Source organism: Mizuhopecten yessoensis, unplaced genomic scaffold (genome assembly GCF_002113885.1).
Source record: "Mizuhopecten yessoensis strain PY_sf001 unplaced genomic scaffold, ASM211388v2 scaffold5877, whole genome shotgun sequence".
NCBI classification, from domain to species: domain Eukaryota; kingdom Metazoa; phylum Mollusca; class Bivalvia; order Pectinida; family Pectinidae; genus Mizuhopecten; species Mizuhopecten yessoensis.
In genome coordinates this window covers 598,130-624,259 of record NW_018406268.1, presented here as the reverse complement: position 1 = coordinate 624,259, position 26,130 = coordinate 598,130, and the positions used below count along the sequence as shown (strand labels likewise).

General features: G+C 35.7%; 1 protein-coding gene across 1 annotated transcript; it reads left to right on the top strand.

The window, feature by feature from the left end:
• Positions 1-22,425: 22,425 nt before the first annotated feature.
• Positions 22,426-23,439, top strand: LOC110451244 (probable G-protein coupled receptor B0563.6). Its single transcript, XM_021499161.1, has one exon. It carries the CDS (start codon positions 22,426-22,428, stop codon positions 23,437-23,439), a length of 1,014 nt encoding a protein of 337 aa, XP_021354836.1.
• Positions 23,440-26,130: the final 2,691 nt, after the last annotated feature.

Genomic DNA, 26,130 nt, shown 5'->3' with positions numbered 1-26,130 from the left:
AGACTAAACTAGATGTTTTTACTATTTAGAAGATTTGACGAGGTCATCGATAAAAATGTTATGTGATATCGGCCCATTTTTGCCTTTTTTTTGTTATATTGGAGGCACTTCGCTTACGTACAATATGTTTTCTACATGTACCATACTCCGATCAATCTTCCTTTGTCTGCATAAATAACACAGTTATGGTGAAAATTACCTTCTTTATTCGCAAAGAGATTCATTCTCGAATTAAAATTTCTGTTAATAATAAATTTCTATGATTACACAATATGATTAAAAAATCACTCAAATGCAAAATTCAAGTATTTACAAACAAACAAAAAAGTTCGCGAAATAAAGTAAGCGCGAAATCGTATCATAAATAATATTTTACAAAATTATTATTATAGACGTTTTGTCAATTCTAGGAGTCCATGTCAGTTTTTGAAGAGTTTTTGAAACCCATTCTGTACATTGAGTATATATCACAGTCGAGTCCTTTACATTGTTATACAGTGTTTGTCTCGTGATAAACTTGACATGCGATATATTGGCCTGATTGCTAGACTTACTGGGCCTGACTCAATCACGAGCTAACTTGTATCAGGGCCCACTTGTATAAAACATCTCAAAGTTGGGAAAATCTCAAGCAATGTGTTGTCTATGGGAAATCTTAGACTTGGGGAAATCTCAAGAGTTGAGATGTTTTATACAAGGGGGCCCAGAGCTAATGAGGGTGAAATGTGATAGTCTGTAACAGCATTTTCATTTTCGGACAATTATTTGAAATATGATAACTTTTTTTTAAGTACAAATGTATGTCTAAAACGTTTGTTTTTAATTTTTCTATTGTTTTGTAAACTTGTTTATATCTATTTTCCTGCTCCACTATGTTATAGCTTTGTTTGTCACAATAGCTCAACATTGTTAATGTTTCAGGTTTAATGTATGCGGTTATTGTCGTATTTTGCGTCAAATATCTTTATCAAAGGACCATTGTTAATGCAATAAAGAATAGCAAAACGGCAAAGTGATTGACAAGATAAATTGTCTAAAAAATTTAAAAAAAATATGAAAGAAATCAAATTTCGAAACTACATCACCCTATTGTTCTTGCAGTATAGAATATCGGGAGTCGTGGGAAACGAACTAATATTTGTATATTTTGTTTTCTTTCCATAAATTACAAAAATGCATAATGCAAGAGGATTCCAACAACCCAGTAAACACATTTATCAGGATTACTACTATCCGTAAAAGCTCTGCTATGATGAAGGCAAGATAATTTAAGATATCCCTGTAAAGTACATGAGTATATCCGATATATGATAGCACCTCAAACATATATATCATTATATCACACATTCAATAGTGCTCAAGACCTGTTACAATCCACAAACATCACCACTGCGTGGGAGAAAGAATAATACACGTTTTTAGTTTACGAAAATAGGAACATGATAGATGCCAATAGAAACAGCTGAGGAAATGGATTAAAACTTATTTTAATTGTACAATTATGTAACAAAATTTGTTTCGTTAATTAAATGCATGTAAGTCTTAATTTACCATAAGATAATATTTGCTTTTTGAATTCAGAAACGATTGTTCAGCAACGTCAGTAACAGGTTTTCTTCTTCGAAACTCATCATGATGTGTGATCACATTTCTATGTTATATTAGTTTCCCCTACAATTAAAATTGACAATGAAACCTAAGCCATATTACATTATATTTCTCTATGTTTGATTTGCTGGTCATAGAAGGTTTATGCAAGATGAATATAAGACACACACATACGGAGGCACGATAGTTTAGTGGTAGGACGCCGGGCTCGCGACCGAAGGGCTGCGGGTTCGAGTCACGACACGGCTCTGTGTTGTCTCTTTGAGCAAGATACTTTACTCCGCTTGTTCCAGTCTACTCAGCTGTAAATGAGTACGTGGTTGGGCAGTGCTAGAGTTGTAGAATGCTAGCATTGAGCGTCGAAATGGCAGATCCTGCTGTATACTCCCCAGAAAGTTGAGAAAGATATTGGCTGGTTGCAAAGGCCCTATAACCACGGATAATAATTTGTGAACCGCTTTGAGACGACCTACGAACTAGGTTGTGATAAAGAGGTATATAACAACCTTTTTTTAATTACATATGAATGTACCTTTAAAATTCGGTAATTGATGCAGTTTGCCAAAAATGAATTACACTTCATCATACAGCTGTTTCGTCCTTCTAGGATTCATCGGTGATGCCAGGGGTCAAAAGGATCAAATAGGTATATACTACTATTGAAACAGCAGGGAAGGTGCATACAATCCCTTAATCATATTATTTTCAAATCTGAGAGGACAATGGTTTAATTTCATATCAATAATGAGTAACGGGTGTATACTGAACCATACCATTACTCAAAAGAGATAATCGTGGTCATTAAGGTTACGACACACCTCGAGGACTAAGAAATTCGCCAACACTGGCAACAAAGTTTACAAGACGCATACAGGTGATACCCCAACAATTTGGTAATAGGTACAGTATGCCAAAATAACATTACGAAGCACCACGTAGTCTTTCTAAGATTCATCAGTGACGCTAGGGATCAAAAGGCTACACTTACATACAAATGTACAACATGTGTACATTGATTTAAACCCAGTGTATTTCCTTGGAGAAATACCACCAACCGACTTTATCACTATATGTTATTGTAAAACAACGCCGCTGATCTTTAGATATGTATGCGTATTTGCATATCACGACCGTTTGATAATTTGATCCAAATTGAAATAATATGATATCATTTTTCATCTTGTCCGATCAATGTCAACAAATGTTTCATTCAACGCATTCAGTTAAACAATAATGTTTTGAAACTGTTATGATATACGGTTTTACATAGGTAATGACCGTTTAAACAACCACATCCGGTAGTTGTATCCAAACTTTCACACATTTCGTTTAGATTGCTCCACGGAAGTTGGTAGGTGTAACTCTTTAGGATGGCATAAATGTTTCCAACAATATAGTCTTTTTTTCATTCATACAATTTTTTCGTTCGATGCGATGATGGTATTGAGTCTCCTCGTGTGACAGCAGACATGTCCCGGTATCAAGTCACCTCGTGTGACAGCATACACGTCGTGATATTGTGTCAACTCGTGTGACAGAAGACACGTCGTCATATTAAGTCACATCGTGTGAAAGCGGATACGTCGTTGTAGTGAGTCAATTCTTGTGACAGTAGACATATCATGGTATTGTGTCGCCTCGTGTGACAGTAGACATATCATGGTATTGTGTCATCTCATGTGACAGTAGACATGTCGTGGTAGTGTGTCAACTCGTGTGACAGTAGACATGTCGTTGTAGTGTGTCGACTCGTGTGACAGTAGACATGTCGGGGTAGTGTGTCAACTCGTGTGACAGTAGACATGTCGTGGTAGTGTGTCGACTCGTGTGACAGGAGACATGTCGTGGTAGTGTGTCGACTCGTGTGACAGGAGACATGTCGTGGTAGTGTGTCGACTCGTGTGACAGTAGACATGTCGTGGTATTTTGTCAACTCATGTGCCAGCAGCTCTTCTGTGATATTAACTCACATTCATGTGACAACGGAAGTGATATTCAATTATCCCGTGTGACAGGTAAAGTGTGGTATTCAGTCACCTCGTGTTACAGCAGACATGCTGCACTATGTCACGTTTGTGTTAGCCGACATGTTGTGGCATTGATTCTGACTGCGGGAACAGTTAGTATTGTAACCAGTATTGACAAACGTTTCACCTCAATAGATAATTAACAGAAGTTAATGCTTGTCTGGCAACGAGAGTTGATCTCCCCAGGCTAATATGCACAGCGTTCTACTTTCTCCAGCGACTTTTCTAATCCAAGGATTTTCACAACAAATGAATGTCGGATCAGAGCCCCCATTAGGATTAAGGTATCAGCATCACATTTTTCTTAACCGGAACACCCTTTGTTGTCATCAATAACTACAAATTGGAGTCTTGCTGAGGTTTTAACGGTATTGAAATTGTTTTCGTATTATTTGTTATTTAGGCAGTATTGTATAATAAAGGAGACAACAAAGCAGACAAGCAGAAACTGTCCGTGACTAGAAAAGTTGAAAGACTTGTTATGTTGATATTTTTGTCCTTGGATATGTGGAGTCTCATGCAATCCCTTTAAGATACGGATACATCACAACCCGAGTAATTCAATCCTATGATATAATTGTTCCAATGAAATACTTTAATATTCTTGGTTAAAGGGGATTTTCCTAAAAACGATGAATTCAATTTAAAATACATTTTCATAGCTTAGGTCTGTGGCCCAAGCATTAGTTACATCGCCAACTGATCACAAAGGGTTCTAAATCAGCAACTGATTCTCATCAATCTGACGCCCACTTGTCAATCTTAAGGAACGAAGACTTTAGTCACATGATCTCATCCAGGCGTAGTGTATAATTAGTCGGGACACTAAATGGGAAGTTGCATGGTATGCAGGAAAAGAAAACATCATTAACTAAGAGGGGATGTGATGGATAAAGCAGTTTTTACTTTTGAAAAAATTGTTGAAACGAAGTAATGATCAGATCCCATATCTGTTAGTAGAAATAAAATGTCTCGATGCAGACAATTTATCTTTTTACTTAGTCTAATTGAACAGTGTTATTTATAGACCAGATTCGAAGAACGAAATCCTGTTTTAAGAGTGCTAATCCGGAGATTAAGAGACACGATAACACGTCCTTATTTAGTTTAGACCTTCTCCTCAAAAAGTCTTGGTGTTAAACCAGGGTCATACAAGGTATGAGGTCATGTACATAGGGAGAAACCGCTGGAAACCAAAAGTATATAGGAAAGAAAGAAAAACAGAAAGATAGGAAACGAAAAAGATCCCAAGTATTTCGATCGGTGCAGCAGATCAATTTTGTCTCTTCCATGTCCTCTTCTTAGAAGACACAGAAGAACGTTCCGATTCTTCAAAAGTCCCACGTAAGTGGCCTTACGACCAACGTGCAGTGGGTTACGACAGGCCTATTCTTTGTTTCTTTAATATTCCCTTAACAGCAGACAAGGAAGAACATTCCCTCCCGATTCGGCAGGAGGTACATTATTCGCCTCACTTACGATATACTGATTAATATTTCATATTACTTTTTTTGTCATTGTTGACTTCCTGGCAACACGAAGAGATGAAAACGGTTATCTGTATTGTATTATTTCTGGTTTCAAAAATGTGTATTGTTATTTCTAAATATTTGTCATACAATGATTTAATATATATAAAGTGTTCAAATATGGTCTATATTCTGATATTTTTTAATCAAATGACAGAATTTAAAAAAAATCTGACTAAGTACAGTTAACTGTCTATCTAGGTTTCGAGTTATTCATGGTTTTATGAAGTCTTATTCGGTATTTTGGTGATACTTGTGTATCAGCTGCGCTACCGTCTTCTGATAGTGTTATCACAGCTGGTGGTGACTCGACCAATATAGCAGTGTCGTCTAAATCTATTTGAAGTAGAAGTGCATTTTATTTGGAACTTTAAGTATTCTTGAGAGAGATCCGGCGTTCCTATCGTAGTGAATAGATGTGGGATCAATCAGGTAATTAATTACCACCTCATCTTCCTATCTATAGACGTATACGTATTAGAGCCCTAAACATGGCCAGGTTGCCTTGGCGTTATTTCACAGCTCTCGGGTGTACATTACTGGTTCGCCGTTCTGTTTAACGCCATAAACCGCATGGTGTACTTTTTACACCTCTGATCTATACTGTTAATTTCAAAGTGTTTTTTTCTATCGGAGAAAATCCTGGTGCCGAGAAAATTGATTTAGAGATCAATAATGGTGTCTGGATAAAGAGCCACTAATGAGTGTTCCATAAGTGGTTTATCAGATTTATCTTACACGGGTTAATTTTCAAAGTGTATTCTTTAAAGACACGGGGTTAACAGAGTGCCTCATTTTGAATTGAAAATTAATTAATCAGTTAGGTAGACACGATAACTCGCCGTCACGTATGCTTGGGCTGTTTTTCTCCCACAACGATCATAATATTTCTTAAAAACTATATGGTTTCTTTGGAAATATCCATGTCGGGGAAACGGACCGTTGAATCATAACGCCAGAGCAAAGCATTATTACATGACGACATGGTAAAAGCCTAGGCAATATAATCAGATCCACGCTCACGTTATTTCCCATATGATGGTAACGTGAAACGCTTATATCAAGTACATGCATGTTTAAACACTGTTTCAGTAGTAGAAGATGCTACAGTGGCTTTAGTTAAAAAGTGATTCAAAAATTGATGATGGTGTCTATTTCGATGTATGAGATAGAGATGTTTTTTTATCTATATCATTGTTCTTCTACGTCCCCTAGCTAGGCGATATCGTCTCTTACGATGACAAAAAGTGTGATAAGGCAAGCTTATTCTTTCCGTGAACATGCAGGGGTAACTGAATAAATGATTCAGCTATTAAAGGTGTCCGTTAGATATAATGATGATGTCTACAACAGTGATTCGGGAAATTATGGTGATGTCTAGATCAGTAGTTCAGGGAGTGATGATGATTGTCTAGATCAGTGATTCAGTGAAAGACGGTGATCTCTAGATAAGTGGATCAGTGATTTTGAGATGATGGTGATGTCTAGATTAGTGATTCAGAGAATGACGGTGATGTTTAGATCAGTGATTCAGAGATGATGGTGATGTCTAGATCAATGATTCAGGGAGAGATGGTGATGCCTAGATCAGAGATTCAGAGATGATGGTGATGTCTAGATCAGTGATTTAGGGAGTGATGGTGATGTCTAGATCAGTGATTTAGGGAGTGATGGTGATGTCTAGATCAGTGATTTTGAGATGATGGTGATGTCTAGATCAGTGATTTAGGGAGTGATGGTGATGTCTAGATCAGTGATTTTGAGATGATGTTGATGTCTAGATCAGTGNTGAGATGATGTTAATGTCTAGATCAGTGATTTAGGGAGTGATGGTGATGTCTAGATCAGTGATTTAGGGAGTGATGGTGATGTCTAGATCAGTGATTTTGAGATGATGGTGATGTCTAGATCAGTGATTTAGGGAGTGATGGTGATGTCTAGATCAGTGATTTAGGGAGTGATGGTGATGTCTAGATCAGTGATTTTGAGATGATGGTGATGTCTAGATCAGTGATTCAGGGAGTGATGGTGATGTCTAGATCAGTGATTTAGAGATGATGTTGATGTCTAGATCAGTGATTTAGGGAGTGATGTTGATGTCTAGATCAGTGATTTAGGGAGTGATGGTGATGTCTAGATCAGTGATTTAGGGAGTGATGGTGATGTCTAGATCAGTGATTTTGAGATGATGGTGATGTCTAGATCAGTGATTCAGGGAGTGATGGTGATGTCTAGATCAGTGATTCAGAGATAATGGTGATGTCTAGATCAGTGATTCAGGGAATGATGGTGATGTCTAGATCAGTGATTCAGGGAGTGATGGTGATGTCTAGATCAGTGATTTAGGGAGTGATGTTGATGTTTAGATCAGTGATTCAGAGAATGACGGTGATGTTAGGATCATTGATTCAGAGATGATAGTGATGTCTAGATCAGTGATTCAGGGAAAGACGGTGATGTTAGTATCAGTGATTTAGGGAGTGATGGTGATATCTAGATCAGTGATTCAGGTTATGATGGTGATGTCTAGATCAGTAATCTAGGAAATGACGGTGATGTTAGGATTAGTGATTCAGAAAGTGATGGTGATGTCTAGAGCAGTGGAATCAGGTATGAGGGATAATGGTGGATATGTAGATAAGTGTTTCAGTGAACGGTTGTAATGTATATAGTGATGATCTAGCAACTCGATAGATCAATGAGTTTGTACTTAGTATTTATGTTGAGTAAGGTGCAAAAACATTGTGCATATTATACAATTGAATCCGTTATGTACATTACAGCTTTGAATATATATAAAATATAACATGAAACTGCTTTTAAGTATTGTAGTTTAAATGGTTTTACTTGTCGAAAAGCGATGGGTTAGGTTAAAGTTGTACATTATATAAAAGCTTTAATCAATAAAGTAGTGCATGGTGATTTATAAATGTAGCGTTAATTAAAAGACATGGTGCCATGGTTTTTGTTATGTGGGCTGCTGTCTATCTTCGTTTGCACCATAGTTCCATTTGAAAATGTATCAAAACGTAACATTAAATATCCAGATTCAATCATTGGAGATGGATTGCTGTATCCATAACAAAACCAACTATGTCTAAGTGATCGCAACAGTAAGTTCGCGGCATTGACAACTGATAAAGGGCTTAATGCATATTGAATGAATAAACTTGAAATCCCTATTACTAACGTCGCATTCGATTCCTCTTAGTTTGACACAAGGTAATTTTGAATAAAACGAGTTTTCGTGTTATCAGTGTATTTCAATCATTTAAGGTTTAAATAAAATCTTTTGTTTGCATCATTTCAAGACAACTCGTGCATGTACCGGTGTAATTTATTTCATTTTGAAGCCATTCAATATACTGTTAAAACTGCTGGGATAAATTGCCCTTGAACATATTAATAATTTCCCTCACGTAATAAATCAAAACCCTTATTTATCACTGTCTTGTTTTTGTGAGAGGTTCACAATCAGACTAGAAAGTAAGCATCCAAAGGTTAGTGGTACTTACTGCGTCTATGGTTATCAGACGTCGAGGCAGGAATTTAATCATAGAAGTGCTGATATAATATATTCAGCGACATCACCATTGACATTATATGGAAATATACGTCTGTTGGCAGACTCATCGTTAATTAAGTTTAGTTATATTGGAGCCACATTCATGCTGAACATAATGAAATTTCTTTCTGTCTTTTCCTGCCACTTGGGTATCATTTATACTGAATATAAGGCAATCAGAGATAGAACATGATTACTTCATTCTGTGTCGTGTCAACTCGCCGTTGGTTTGTGCATTTCTGTTTTGTCTGAAAACATTTAGATCGGCCGACCTTTCGCACCTTGGTAAGGCTTTCTCTGCTGTGACAGATTATCTAATTGTCTGTTAAACAAGCGCTTAAATGTACCAAAAAGGTTCTTGATGTTCGGGTTAAATAGTACAATGTGCAAATGGTTAATTCTTGTTTAGATTTAGTTCTTAATGATGCTCATCTTAGAGCATGCTTAATGTTTGTACCTCATAGAAAATTCACATTCTACACACATGAATTAAGAAACACTACCTATATATATCGAATGAAATAATATTCTCTATATACTGCTTTTTATGTCATCTACCAGTTGCATGATTATCCCATAAGCATTGGTTGTCAGTGAGGGAATACTTGAGAAAAACTTGACATCAACTTGAGAACGACATGAAAATGGATTTTTCCCATTTGGGAATGTCCTTTCTCAAAGTAAAACCGTCATGAACCGTAACCACTTACCCATTCAAAATTCGTCCTCATAAGAAAACAGTCCGTCATAAAAAATCATCATTAAATCAATGAAAGCATAATTGTGGAAACGACGACGACGACATTTTCAGCGAAAATAACCATTTGGAGCAGCAAATGAGAAGAATACAATGTTATTTTAATAAGAAAATTCTTCATAGTTTTTGAGTTGATGATTTTTTCTTCCGCACAATACTTGGAATTGTAAACATTGGATCACAACGATCACTAGAAGTTAGTTGGAGGTATGTGTCCAGTCGACTTTTTCATTATTTGTGAAAAATATAAGGAAGTGGAATACAGATGATACAGATTTCGTCACGCAGACGAGTTTACAGCGTTTAACGTTCGAACAGTTTTCACTCGCACATGGACACCGACGGTGACCTCTCGAATTTATCCCCGTGATCGAGATGATTTTTTTTCTCAGTGTGATCATCTATAATATTCAACAATATAATATGTCAGATGAAAAACCTATTACAAATGCACCATAATGCAAAAATGCTAAAACTCATTTCTCTCATAAGTAGTATGTTCAACATTTTATCGGCACTCGCTGTGGAACCCACTGGAAGATATATAGCCATACACACCTCTCTCGATGATAGGAAATGAAAAGGAAATGTATTGTCACTGGGGGGTGTATTCTCAGAGGCCTACGTGACACTTTTCAATATATATGTGTTATATGTTTCTGCATCTGGCTTAAATACTTCTATATATGGTACGATTTATAGATAAAGGAACGGCACAATGCCAATCACGAAATCAAGTGTCAGTCATGTAAAACAGCTGAAAATAAGTCTAAAAATACGTTTTGTCGAGGTGTTTAAGCTCCATATGTTATATATCGTGTAGTGAGAAAATGCAGCAAATGGATACACGTGTATATTCCATCTCAGTTTAACGGGAACCCATTCAGCTTCGTTTTAAATGTTCCGATGCGTTACCAAAGCCGTTACCATTCAACTTGGGTATAAATGTAACAATCTAGTTTTACAAATTATGTTTCAATTCAGCTTCTCTATAAATGTATCAATTCAGCAGCGTTAGTAATGTTCCTTTTCAGCTTATTTGATGATGTTCCAATTCAACATCGTAAATGACGTTCTGCTTCATCTGTTTATTGGTGTTTCGATTTAGTTTAACGAAGGATTTTTCAATTAAGCTAATTCGTATTCGATTCATCATAGTTAATGATGCTTCAATTTATTTCACTTAATGATGTTTCAGCACAGCTTCACGATTGGGTTTTCATTCAGCTTAGTTGAAGATGTTTAAAGCCAACGTAAGGATATATCGTTTCAACTTAGTAAATGAAATTTCAATCAATTTTGTGAAAGGGATTTCAACTCGGCTCTAGTTCAGTTTAGTGAAGGGTTTATTTCTGAATCTACAATGATGTTTCAATTCAGCACGTGCATTCCTGGTCTGATTATCCAGAAGCATCATTAATTAACTCAATTAAGAAGTTCCGTTTTGCATCACTATCAATATTTCAATTCAATTATTATAAGTTGATACGTATTTTGTCTGAAATATCACATTTATACATAAATTTGTATATTCCTTGATGAAATAGTTGGCATTTTGGTTATAAAAAATACATATAAGAAATGATTTGTAATGCAGTCGGACAATCGAAACTCGCGTGCACAAGATGAAAAAAAAGACCATCAACTTGTCACAAAGACATGTACTTTATGCATTAAAGCTTTGGATTTGTCGATGTTATTTTGTAGCCCTGTCTAAACTCAACGACTTTTGCTTGATGGATATTTCCGATCTTGTTCGGTTATTTGGGAGTTTTATAGCATTTTTTAGTAGCATTCAGAACACTCAGAGAGAAAACTTTCATATTTGGTTTATTACACTGGTATAGAATTTCTTTGAAAAACCAATATTTACAAACACAAATTTCGAAGGCTTCCTCCTTTTAAAAATGCACTCTTATACTATGGAAATTATTCCTGCTACAGTGCACCCCATGAAGAACAAATAAGAGAGTACATCTGATGAATTATTCCGAAGGAAAACATCCGAATATAACAGAATCCTTTCATGTGTGTTTTCTTTTGGTGCAACTAAGATGAGTACCTTCCTTTAATCAAACAAAAGCACAACCTGTGACCTCGAACCTACCAAGTGAACGTTGCTTCAACTTTCTATTAAGATGATGCTGACATGTAATGGCTTGTTTTTAACTTATGTAAATTGATCCAAGGGTATAGCCATCTCTTAGACCTTGTAAATATTAATCAAATAAAAATGAATAAATTAGCAACCACACGGCTTTAGTACTTTCATCCCTTTAAGGAGATTATTCACGAGAGTCTGAAAATGTCTTTAAAGTGATGAAATAAAATTAAGGAGAACCTTTCAGGAAAGTCTGAAGAATCTCCTTGAAGAGAGATGAAAGCCCTATTTTGTTTTATTAATTTCGCCATCTGTGTCTTTTACCTTTTTCCTGTTATCTTTTCTGTATCATCAGTTCTCTATCATCCGTTCTCTCGTACCTTTCATGGATCAGCCCTTCATCACTTTCTTTGTCACACTGAATATGCCTTCCTTTCTCTTTAATTATAATCATTCTTTTTTTAATACTTTCTCTATCAATCTTTTTCTATTAAGCTTTCTTATCACATTTTCTTTTTAAGGTTTTCTTCATCATCATTTCGTTATCATACTCTCACTGACACTTTACGTAGCATCGTTTTTCGATCATCGTTTATCTGTCATCACTTCTAATTCATCCTTTCTCTTTCTTTTTCATCATTTTACTATTGCAAAGTCAAGGAAAGATTAGACCTGCAGAATGATTCTGCATGACTTAAGAGACAAGTAATGTGCGGTCGTCTCTGCGAGTTCTCTCCTGTGTCTTCTGCCTAGGTGACACTGACACAAAATTAAAAACACAATGTGTTCTCCGATTGCAACACGTTTTTTTGTTCTTGTTTTGTTTTCTGTTTCTTTTTGTTTTGTTTTGTACTGTTTGTTTCACATTGGACATGTGTATCTTACATACACAATGATGTGAGAAAAATATTTTATAAACTAATATTGAATTTTTTCTAATGTGACATTTCTGTGATATAATACAGTACATTAATTTAATAAGATTCTAAGTACGCTATGCTTCTCTTTTGTTTTTGGTGTCTCTTACTTTCCTGATATTGTTTTCCTATCGATTTTAAGCTCTGATTTCGGCTTATTGTGTTAGTGCCTTGGTGAGTTTTGTGTCTATTTTACTTACTCACAAAGTAATTTAAGTTATGTTCAGTGTTTACTGTTCTATTTGTAAGCATCTGCCAGAAATGTCTGTCCCTACGCCGGCCACCATGATCTAACATACGTACATAACTCTGATATCTACTTATGGCATATAGCAAAATCCTTCGAGTTTTGACGGAGTTAGCCATATCATCTGTAATTCATAAGGAACAAGTAAAGTCAGACAGTATATGATATTTGACTTTCCGCAACGCCATTCCTTCAAGGGGAATTGAAGCAACAGTATCAGTAATGGCATTTCACTCAACGCTGCTACAGTATCATTTTACCTATTAGAACATGCATGAATATGTATTTGTCCCAAATATTTTATAACAATATATTGTGTTTCTAATTTGAAATTTCAGCAATGATACTATATTTGAATACAAAATTAAGCCCATGGTACCTTCTCTTTTAATTTGGCGTCACCTAGGAATAGATACAACATTATCGTTATGAAATTCCCCATCGCTGTTATCACTGAATCGAAATGGAGGTTGCGTCATAACTTGACATGTTTGGTTATTATTTATAAAAGTGGTTAAGGCGTATGACATTCTGCTTCAACTAGCCCTCCACCACTGGGTCGCTGGTTCGAGACCTACGTAGGGCAGTCGCCAGGTACTGGCCGTATGTCGGTGGCTTTTCTCCGGGAACTCCGGCTTTCCTCCAACACCAAAACCTCGCACGTCCTTCAATGACCATAGCTGTTTATAGGACATAACACACAACCAAACAAAACCAATCGTTGTTTTTCCTGTCGTCTTATATAATTGGGGTTTACCTTTATGCACATAATAAAAAGAGGTTATAAGTCCATAAAGCTTCCTTTCTTTGATCTTATCCCGAATTACTATTGTTTTACTTTAGCCTTTTTTATATAAAGTTAATTTGAGTCCATTATGCCTTACCCGTCATCGTGGTGCACCCCAATATTTTTTATTATTTTCCTTTCGATTAGCTTTCATCTATATAAATGGTATTTGAGTCATTGATGCTTTTCGAACAATTTTATTGTCGCCTTTGGTGTGTCTCCAGCTACGGTTGTTGTTATTTCTGTTCAGTTTCTGGTTTTGTCCTTATGTATTGCCTCAGTATCATGTTGTTTTCTGTTTACAATGATGTTCCACCAGATGACACTATCGTCACTTGAGTTAATCATGCTACCTATTCGCCAACACGTAGAGGATATTTCTTTGGGACACAAACATTCCAACGCGTCTTGGTCCTTTTTATGAGAACAAAAGTATGACAATGTCTTTTATCCATATTACTTATATCACCTGGGGTAAGCATGTAAGCAACACTGTAATTAGTCAATAAAGAACATTTGCTGAAGGATAGTCTGATAATCTGATTCAAGTTCGCTTGTTAAGCGTATCCATAAAAAAAACTTTGTCAAAGTTAGCACCAGAAACAGGTGATAAATTGTATGGTGAAATGATTCGAAAGAACACTTATATCTATTTCCCCACTCAAAAAAAAAGAAAAAGAAAACCGAATTATTGATTGTTACTCTCAATTATACACCTTTGAGCTCCCACAAGCTAGTTGATCCATTTCAGCCGCTAAATTTCAATATATATAGACCTACTTTGACAAGAATGGGCTGATAGCGGTGAAAGCCAAAGCACTTGATAAATACCTTTCTCGAGTTCTTTATTACTATTTGTGTGTGGGGAGAGATTGCTCTAATATACGAGCAACATTTAACACAATATAGATATGATATATGTTATACTTTATATATATTGTATGAACATTCTGTGTCATATTCTTCATTAAGGATATTTCCTGTATACCATTGTGCCAGTTCTGCAATTGTTCCCCATCGTTAAGTGTTTTGTGCCTTGCCACTTACACACAAGTGGACACGGGCGTTGTAAGCAGCTCTTGTGTATTACGGTAACGACGTTGGTCATTACGTTGCCGGACACATCTAATGGGTTCAGACCTATGCCCTAAGTACAGCTCGACGTGGCGATTAATATTGTACTGCAGATGTGGATTATTTGGATATCCATATACCAGCACTACCAAGATGACGTTCAGATGTCAATTTCGAAATGAGTAACTATTACATGAAATCGGTACCAAATGTATTAGTGTTAGTCCTCTTCACTTTAGCAAATGGACAGGAATAGAAATATTCATCCCTTATGCAATTGTATAAATGTTTTTTTACTAACGAAATTGTCCGCAAGAGCATTCCATTAATAGTAACGACATTATTTGTTTTTTCCTTTTTCTCTCTCTCATGTTGCTTGCTTGAAGTCATACTTACGTTAACAGGGCCATTGTTGAAAAGGATTTGTTTTTGATTGTGAAGGAATGTACTCTTTTAATCTTCTTTAGACAACAAAAGAAGGTTCGGCAAGTTCAAATACTGAAGAATTAAGATAGTTTCCTAACCCGAACAGAAATTATTTCATTCAGTTAATCTTTAACTAAAGGTCATTATTTTCAGTAGTTCTATTTTAAAACCAATTGACCTCAAAGGAAAAATACTTCGTCTTGCAAAAATTCAGAGAAATTTTAAAACTTGTCTTTGATTTAAGACCATTTAAATCCACAATGATGTTTACAAATAACGTAATAAAAAGCTTAGATCATATTATTAATATTTTATATAACATCTTTACAATTCCCTTTTAAAGGACAACTACAGATACATAACAAAACCAGTGTATGACCTTGTCTGTCTACAACTTTTCTGCCCTAGCGATCCGCAACGATTTTTATCATACATCACCACCGCGAGTCCTTCGCCGTACATCACGCACTGTGTAAAGTATATAACCTAGAGCACTGAGGCAGTGGGAAGATATACATGGAAGTTATTTCTGGCCTTGGTAGGACGGAGATAACGGTCCAAAGGGAGGATAATGGTCAGTTACGGTTGATTTAATTCGACTGGAGGTGCGTAAGTCTTACTGCGAAAGCAGATATCTTTGCGTACCCAATATTCAATCGTCGGCGAAAATTTAAGACCTGGGGAAATACTATAATTACATAATTTTTTCATTTATGGTGCCTCCTTACTTCGAATTTCAATTACGATTGTTAATGCTAGTTGTTAATTAAACATGGTGTATAAGGTAATCGGTTGCTTTATATTATATTATATTATATTATATTATATTATATTATATTATATTATATTATATTATGTTATATTATGTTATAACGGGAAACTTCTCGATATTAGTATTGTGGTTAAATGAACATTGCAATTCAATTAATTGTATATGACATACCGACGAAAAGAAAATACAGAAGCAGAAACCAAAGTTTTGTCGCTTGAATTTGTTTTCTGAGAAATTTCTTCTGTAACGTTTTCAAGGAATTGAATAGTTTAGCGTTATAGCGTGATGCGGATATAACAACGCTGTTACAACCTTTCTGTCGAGACTGTACGCATTGTCCTCCTCGCCGACACGACAGACTTCCCCCCATTAAGATAGATCCACAGACAAATTATGTAATTAACTACCGGCACTGGTGACTGATGTCCTTCTAGATATCTCAAGTATTTGTGACAGTGAGCACGCTACTTACCCTATCATGAATTTGTTGTCTTCAATACGATAACATTTGGAGACTACCAGGTGTGATAGACGTGAGAAGACGGGGCTATTTCGTTGTCTTACAGGTAAGTATTTTTTACCTAGCTAAATTGCGCTGATTTTGTTATAAAGCGAAATGCACTTAGCTCTTACCGCAGTAAACAATATTGCCATGAAGAGCATTGTAGGAACCGTGCATTTTGCAACGATTTGCTGATAATAGACATCTCAGAACGGATTTTCAGTACATGAAAATGCTATCGCGTTTAAAGTTGTAGTATTTGTTTCTACAGGATATCAGTCTCAGGACCTACAACATGTTTTGAATAGTGATTTTACTGAGGACAACAACAGTTTCCCATACGTGTTAACAATAGAATAAGAAAACTTGACTCTCGTTACTGTGAGGTATTTTTACCATAGTATTAAGTCTCTTAATGCCCCATCCCTTGCGTCAAATACTTCCGAGGACGGTATTATCAGCAGGCGGCACTTAACGCCCTACGTGAGTAACCTTCACAACGTTGCTCGTAATATGACCGGTGCTTTATTGGTATAGTTTACACGAATACAGGCGAATCCAGAAAAATTCCTGTCCATTACATAGTGAATTCTATATCTGGAGACATTTTACATTGAGAGGCAAATAAAATATTATAGATATTGTTGTATTCCGTTTAATATGTTTCAAAATATGTCGGACTAGTTGGCCTGTCACTACTGTATACCGGACAGTTTTCACTGCAGGTACATTTTCGCCTTTTTTCGCCCTCTGAAATGAGGGCAAATTTATCATTACAGCGAACATTAATAGACAACAATAATACAAAATAATTAAATGTGAAGAGCGAAATTAACACTTGAATAATATGGATTTTACCGGCGTATGGCGAAGGTTTGACTGGGTGAACATCTCCCGGTATACAGTATTCAGACACCAGGAGTTGGAATGTTGTTTTTGCGATGTTTCAGTGTGAACATGAAACAAATTCACTGACCAAGTATTCACTCTTGCTTTATGACTTCAGGTAAATGACGAAACATCCTCATTTAAACATACTCTATATGGTTAACCGGAAACGATAGAAAAACATCTCCCAGTAACTACAGTACAAAGAGGCTGTTGTAAAACAGTCAGTCACGTGTTTCTATGTCATTGTACATTTGCTATTCCTGAACCTGATAGATAAACGTTAGCTAACACAGTTGACTGCAACTATCAAATTTTCTGATAGGTACAGAATGCCAAATATAAATTACACAGCGTTGTACAGCTGTTTTGTCCTTTTAGGGCTCATCGGTTTTGCAAGATACTGTTGGTTAAGGTACATAAACTTCAAATATCAGAATGCTCTGTATAGATCCGTTCTATTGACCTTAAAAAAGATAAGCCAGTGTTCCCTACCTGAAATGTTTCCAACTACACTGAAAATGTTGATAATTGTCATCATTACCTGACACCATTCCACCCCTTTTATAATTTAATGCCGTCTATCATGAATACAACTACTGCATAAGACCGCTGGTGACCTACAAAATGTACTGTATTTGACTTGAGTGATCATTACTGTATCGCTTCCGGTTGATGATGTCTTTCCTTTTGTCTTGATGTTTCCTCAATTCCTGTTGGTGTCCATTTGTATCAGTTCAATTTCATAATATGTCCTAATGTATTAACGGTATGGTTATTTATTAATTTGTTTAACTTGAATCGTTTTGTTGAATACGCATTACATGTTGACAGTAGTTTTAATGATACACCTTTAAAAGCAATACATTCTGTATATAACTCAGTAACATGAAATAATTTACATATAAATTGTCTTCTATAAGCTGCTGATTCTAAGCAGATTGGTACTGTCGGTCGGGGAATATCAGTTCTTCTGACCGACCCAAATATGCCATGTCCCGTGACATGATCATTAGTTAGTATATATATAAATCATATAACTTCAGGGAATATTGATATGCATGCCATGTCCGAAGGTCCAATAAAAAGTTCGATTATCCTGTCATGTGATCGTTCAACGGAAATATAACTGCTGTTTTCAGCAGTTTTTCTTTTAGTGTGAAGTCTATGGAATAAATTCAACAGCTGTTATGCATAGAACAGTCATTTGCAATAAACGTATAATATATCGATTTATCAACACGTACGTGTTCTGAATCTCAATTTCCTATTATATTTATTCTTTTTTTGAAAATTCAATTTGTAAAATCTTCTTTCGTATACGGGAAGCAATACATTTCGTATGTCAGACATGACGTATATTGGTGCAGTAATTACCAGTCTTGGTGCCAATGCGAACGCGCCGTTTCTGAAATGTGTCGTCACTTCGGACGGTGTTGTTCGTCATTGAAAGGGTGATCTGTCAATGTGACGCTTTGATTATTGGATCGCAAGCATGGAGGATCTGGAGACCGACTTTAAGATTGTTAAAATGTATTATTAAACATGGTTCTTAGATTTACTCGAAATATACATGCAGGGCCTCTGTTTCCAATCTATCAGAACAGTGACCACTTCTTATCGCATAGCACTAGTTTTCAATGCAATATCGCCTTTCTTATATCATTCATCACTATAAAACCTATAGAGATATACTGAAAGTCGCGCGCTGTGACGGCATCGTTTTGGATTTATAGACACTTTGTCCTGGGTTTGACAAAAAACATTGTATCATTTTCTCAATAAAAGGTATAATCATGTTGACTTATATTAGAAGATAATGTTTTTCCTGTGTAGTTAAAGGGATACTAGAAGAAAACAATGTCGTAAACACGCAATTAAGGATATACAAATGTAATATAACGTGAAAGAATCTATATTTGGGAGAGGCTATGATATGTGATATGGATCCAATCATAAGACCTAATATATTATTTACAGGGGGTGATAAAGTTGAATGTGTGCCATGATGCGTGGGAGGAAATATTGAGATATTTGTGTTCGTTTCACTAAAGAACATTGCTTTTTTCATCAAATATTCATCATTAGTTTGTTTTTCGCCTTCTTTTATAATTAGTTATAACAGTATATCAATATATACTTGCAACGTGGGACATCTGATCGTCGATGACAGATAAAAGGCAGAGTGCACTGAGGACAGGGTCAAAGCGTGCTACTATAAATCTTTGATAAGTCATATATTAAATCTATTATTATTCTAATGATTCATGGTAGAAATTGTAATAAAACATATTGTACAGTGACACGAAACACTGCTGGAAATGTCATTCGAGGTCAACCTACCGTAATATAATTTAACACAATAGCATTAATATCATATTGGAATTGAACAGCGATACTTCAAATCATCCGATAAGTCAACCGAGTACATTATGTGATACAGTTCACTGGACCATGGAATTCCACTGAACATCAATAGTATTTAATAATCTAGTTAGGGCACATTGTGTGTGTGCAGGTAATTAAGACTATTTACTCCAAGTTCGCACACAGCAAATCGCAAAATGGTGACAAAACAAGACCCATCATTCCATAGCACTATCTTCCCACGGCTTCTGAACGGTTCAAGCCAGCTACATCAAAAACACTCCAACCAGTACAAGAGTAATGATGAAAAACAAGTACTTGGTAACATTGCGTTATTATCTAAACATAAATCATTTCAATGAGACCAATTACAGCTGGACAAGCTTATTTATGAAGGATGCGAAGCATGTAGAATTCAGATCGTCCTTATTCATTGAGGGGGTCCCAGATGATATTTTATTTGAACAAAAATAATGACACGTTAGTTTGTTCTGGATAAGCGCACTGCTGGACTTTTGTTTAATATTTTATATATAATAACAAAGATAGTAATTACCCTGTAAAAGAGCTTTTTATTAAAATTGCGCAAATAATCTCTAATATTCCGTAATACATGTATGTCAATTGGTAGAGAATAGTGAGTCATATTTTAAACAGAAGCTGTAAATGCTAGTGAACAATCATTCTATTATATGATATCAATGGGTGTTTTGTTAAAGTTCTCGCTCAAATAGCTTATCCACCCAAAATCCACCTTGAAGGTTCTATATTGATTCAAATAATATATTTCGTCCACTGATTTATATAAAAAAGGGTAATTATCCTTAACTTCAAAAGTTGATATTTTTAATCAGATTTAACGACAGTAAGCCTTCATTTGAGAGCTGGAAACATTATCAATATTAAGAACTTAAGTGCAACTGCAGTCAGATCATCAAATCTAAAATAATATTACAATATTTTAAAAACAATCAGATTCCAAAGCATGCTTGCATCCTATTAAGAAAGGGCATAGAATAAAGAGCTTGACTGACACGGAATCTAAAACTAATCAAGATCGTAGTTAATATCTTAACGTTTACCTATTGTATGACACAAGTGATCACCACACTAACAAACTATGACAAATGCGCTTACTTCAGTGACGTAAATTAAATTGTTTTTCAGTCGCAACATCTCCGCCGCTGTCACTGCATCTTAAATGTACTGGTCATAATGAATCGTTATTTAAAAGTCTGCTCTTGTCTTGTTAATCAATAAATTACATCGCCAGAATTTAAACCTGATAGGCTTCATTCTAAGTCGTAGAATTCAAACTCTCGCCGCTATTACCGCTAACCATGGGTTCTTTAATTTGATTATGGACATCTTGATGTGGTTTTATTTCATAATTTTCAACAAAATCCGTATTTATGTTGTATGAATCACTTACATATATTTTCAAATTAGAACTACCTTTTGTTTAAATAGGTCGACCATTTGATAGCCTTGCCGGTGTTGATGGTCCGTTAAGCATTTAATGATTGTTCATAATACATGTTCAAATAGGATATTTATTCATCAATAACTGTCAACAACAAACTCCTTAGAATATAGCAAACAGTAATAATAGGAACTATAGGGATATATTTAAGTCGGATATCAGTTTCATATTTAAACACTGAGTGTTTGATGTCATAGCGCAGGGCAGGACCAATTACAAGGACCGATTGTGATGGTTTCATTGTCTTAATGGAAATTGTCTGGCAATTGTGTTATAAATCAGCAACATTACCGATGCGATTCTATCCTTTCCGTAACAATATAATGACAATTATGCGAAAAACAAACACTTGATAATTTCTCAAATACGGAAATAAATATCATTCAACACCGGTATTTGTCCATTTCTCCCTTATAAGTTTCAGACTATAGAAAATATGTAACAATACATCGGTCAGAATGTATAACTAAAACCTTTGATAGATGAACTGTATAACCCAGGTCTGTGACAAGCGGACCTGTGATCCGTCGAATCCCTCTAAAGGCCCTTATCATTGTTATACATATATATCATGTTCAATCTCCTGGATACAGTGCAGTAGAGATGTGTGTCAGTACTGTTCCAAACAGATAACAGACATCGTTTATCTAGAAACTCACACAGTCCCAGAAGGTGACTTCCTCTGTGTAAACAGATGAAACACAGAGTTACAATAATTCCAACTTTATCTTTTCATAAGCCGAGACCCGTGGCCAGTCTACCATGCATGGCTAGAAATGAAAATAATCCGCGTATGAAATATTCATATATGTTTGAGTCGGTTAGCATTTGTGTACTTAATTAACAAATCATTGGCCTGATATCTGGGATAGTATCGGCCTGTGTCGTGAGGAATTTAGTTTAAGTAGCGATGACATGTGTATCCCGGATGAACATAAAGGGTAATTGTTCCAATATTAGTCACCAGTACAGACCTAGAACTCCTATCACAAACACGGTCACCGTCTACATTGTCGTATCTTAACCTAATGGACTTTCTCTGTTTTACAGATCTGCCTGATGGCCCTGATTTGACAACAAAGTCTCCAACTGTTTGTCGCCGGGATTTGATTTTTCCAAATGGGATAATAGAAGATGACATAGGGCACATTATTCGGTTTTAACATCACAGACGTCTGGACCAAAAATGAATCTCCTGGCGAATTGACACTTAGCATACAACGACCACAAATACATCTTAAAGGAATGTTTTCAGCTTAGAGAATAAGGAGATCGTATAGTTGAATTTTATCAATAGTCGGAAAACATATTACACCTTTAATTTCTGAGATTAATACAAAGTTTGTCTAAATCTAAATAACTGGACCGCGTGAAGATGAACCAGACGACCGACGCAGATATCAAGGATTTGCTAGAGGATATATGTTACAAGTATATTGGGCCTGTACTTTGTGTGTTTGGTATAATTGGGAACATCATAAACTTGATTGTGTTATCGCGCCAGCAGCTTGTAGAATCGCCGTATATCTACCTGAAGGCACTGGCAGTGACAGACATGTCGGCCCTTCTCTTCTCATTCCCCTTTATGGTGGTATCGCGAGAGGCCATCACCCTTTCGTCTAAGTGGTACAACGCCTATGTCTTCCTACCCGTCGTAAACTTCTTCACTGCTTCCAGCATTTGGATAACTGTTGTTATGACCATAGACAGATTTATATTCGTGAAATTTCCAATTTGGGCAAGATGGCGGTGTAGTCGGTTCAGTGCGCAGGTGCGAGTTTGGATAATTCTCGTAGCAACTGTTCTCATAAGTGTGCCAAGATTATTCTGTTACAAAGTGGTGCCTATAAGTGTGGCCAACGCGAATGTGACAGTGACCGACTTACAAGGTTACAGGATTAAACCTACTGACTTCCGGCGGAGTGATTATTATCAGGCCATGAACATCGCTCTCATCATACTCATACATTTTTTGCCGCTCATTATTCTGTGTGTTATCAACATTTACCTGGTCATAGCCGTGCAACAAGCACGCATTGCACGTGAGGAGTTAAATCTTAGAAGCAATATGGAGTCAGAGTGGCAAAAGGATCAAAGACGGTTCACTATCACTCTAATAAGCATTGTTCTTTTAGCTATTGTTTCCATCCTACCCGCCGCTATATGTGATCTCATGGTTGAGATGAATTTTGGGCTTAAATACTCAAAACTCATGCAGATAATATCTAATCTACTTATGTGGCTTAACTTATCAATGAATTTCATCATGTACTGTGCGTTTAATAAAAAGTTTGTGCGCGTTTTAAAGGACGTAATGGGACGAAGTATTTATCGATTTCGGTACTCACTTAAAAGTGTACGTGATCAGAGTGAAATGACAACTATATAACAGCCCGGATGTGAACTAAAAGACAAAAATATATTCCTATAGAGTGTTTCTGTTGTGGGATAAGATGTAATTGTCATTTCATTTCTGTGATAGCTTTGTCGTGATAAAAATTGTTAAATCTTCGGAAACGTCGCACAATCATCGAAAGCAGTAAATGTTTGCTGATTGGCCTCTTGTTACAAGCGTTTATGTGACACTGCTGAAAAAAAGATATTCACATCATATATAATCCCGTCCCAAGAGTTTAGTCTTCGAAAACTTGGCTTCGTAATGCGTTTCAAAAGAAACATGGATTCTTACTCGGAAAGTATCCGGGACACCATTTGTTCATTAAATGTTCAAGGGGAAAGAAATCCACAGAACCTAGGATAAACTTATATATGTGTGCGTCTCCCCTACTACCATGTGATATGATAGTTGCCCAGGAATACGTATAATATTACGGTCTCGTTTTTCTTCAGTTTTTTAAACGTTCATTGATTTCGTCCATTTTACCTACAAGACATGTGGATGACTTAACAGAAGGTGTGTTGTTTACTAAATGCGTTGGTCAATGTGTGTTGTTGAGGTTTCATTATTTTATTTTTTATGACGTTAGACAAGTTGGATCAATGAAACCCGTTTTTTTATAATATGTTTGGCTTTCAAATTTTCTTAAAAAGAATTAGAATTCACCCTTCACCATTCTTACTGTTATAAAATACATTTCTTACACCACCATAGGTCATATCTAAGAATCCCCGTCTACCACGGCAGCGCACTGTGACTATGCATCGGAATTATTTTCCAAACCTTGCAGGACTTTTATGAAAAAATATAAAACTAAAATTCACAATAGAAAAAGAATTGAAAATCGGCAAAGTTGTTCTGAGTGCTAAAATGTTGGAAACATTTCTGAATTACTCGGTCAACGGAAGTAGCCTAGAAAAGTCGCGCTATAGTTAAACATGAAATGAAATTAAGGGGAAATAACTCAATTTATGAAAATTATAGTGGAATTCTTCAGTAGTTTGCCTGCTGTGGGAAAGGGATTCTTAAGGTTGATCTTTGATAGTTTGTATGTATTTTAAACACCGTGTGTTTGCACACCACTTATATATATTGATATACATTGATTCCTGTTATAGATTCTCTGTTGTGTACTTAGGCATGAGTCGTTTTTATGTGGAGGTCACTCTTTTGAGAAAAACAAACGAATAATTTTTACATCCGCTTCACTACCGAGTAGTTCGGTTATCTAGCAAGCGAAGAAAAGATAGGGAAAAAAAATAAAAAAAATTGACGTAACTGTTTCCTTACATTCTCTGTAGCCGTTAGTACAGCGGGCGTTGTGTATGTTATCATTGTGTATATCATAAATGTTGGTTACTGTATGATTTGCGTGTTTTGTGGTTTGTTAAGTTGTCGAGGGACCAATAGTTCTTTAACTGTTCCGCTCACTCCATCAGCACTTACCTTGTAGGTGTACATTGTATCAATGACATTAGTCTCGTTGTTACCGTTTTATCGTTGCTATTTGCTGTTATATTTTTTACTGTCATTCAATCACTGAATAATTTCTAATTTGGAATTGTGTTCTCACAATTCACACCATTATACATACGTATACGCATGATTTCCCTCATTCACTGTGCTAGCATTTAAATAGCATATCAACATGTTAAAGTAAGACTATCAAATACTTGAAAATGGACAAATACCAGTTCAGTAAAATTTGTTCTAAATAACTTTTCCGATATTTAGATGACATTTTTGTTGTTACATGTACTTTTATTCAACATAGAAATATATCTAGGTATAACATAAAATCAACATAGAAATATATATGTATTACTCTAAATTAACATCATTTGTAAAAAGATATATGTATTGCGGTAAACTTTAAATTAACATAGAAAGATATATTTATATATGATAGCGTCAACTTGCAAGGATAAAAAACTGAATTTTGATAAGACAACATTATAAACTAGGAATACAACAAATTTTAAGATAACACAATATAAACCACCACAGAAATTGCTATTGTCAGGTTTACTAAAGATTTATTCTGACGATTCCTTGAAACTATTTCAATGTCTTATTATAGTGCAGAAGTTCCTTAACTGAAAATAATTTGTTTAAATGCTGTGGGATTGATTAATAGTGTGCGATCAGGAAGGCATGGGTTAAGTTTCCTTTGACCTCGACTTTCAGGGAATATCTTTGAATTGTCCATGTATGGAATAGGGCTTGGAAGCAGAATGCCAGTTCTAGTTAAACCAATTACAGCTGTTGTCAATACTGATAAACCAACTTCTTCTTGTTGCCTATTCAACTATATTAACTACATTTTGTCGCCCATAGAGCTATATTTAATTGCTTGTTTTTGACTATTCAGTTGTTATATTAACTGCTTGTTGTTACCCATTCATCTATATTAACTGATTGATTTGCCCATTCATCGATATTAGCTGCACGTTGTTGCCCATACAGCTATATTGAATTGTTTTTCTGCCCCTTTCAGCTATGTAAACTGCTTTTTGTTGTCTTTTTGCTTCTGCTGTATTTACTGCTTGTTGTTGCCAATTCTGTCATTTTAGTTGAGTGTTGTTACCCATTCACCATTAGTAGCAATACAGCTATATTAGTGCATGTTGTTGCCCATTCTGTTATATTGGTTGTGTGTTGTTGCCCATACAGCTATATTAG

Bases quoted from the DNA above. Each gene is read 5' to 3' on its own strand.
- LOC110451244 (XM_021499161.1), top strand. From the start codon at position 22,426: ATGAACCAGACGACCGACGCAGATATCAAGGATTTGCTAGAGGATATA.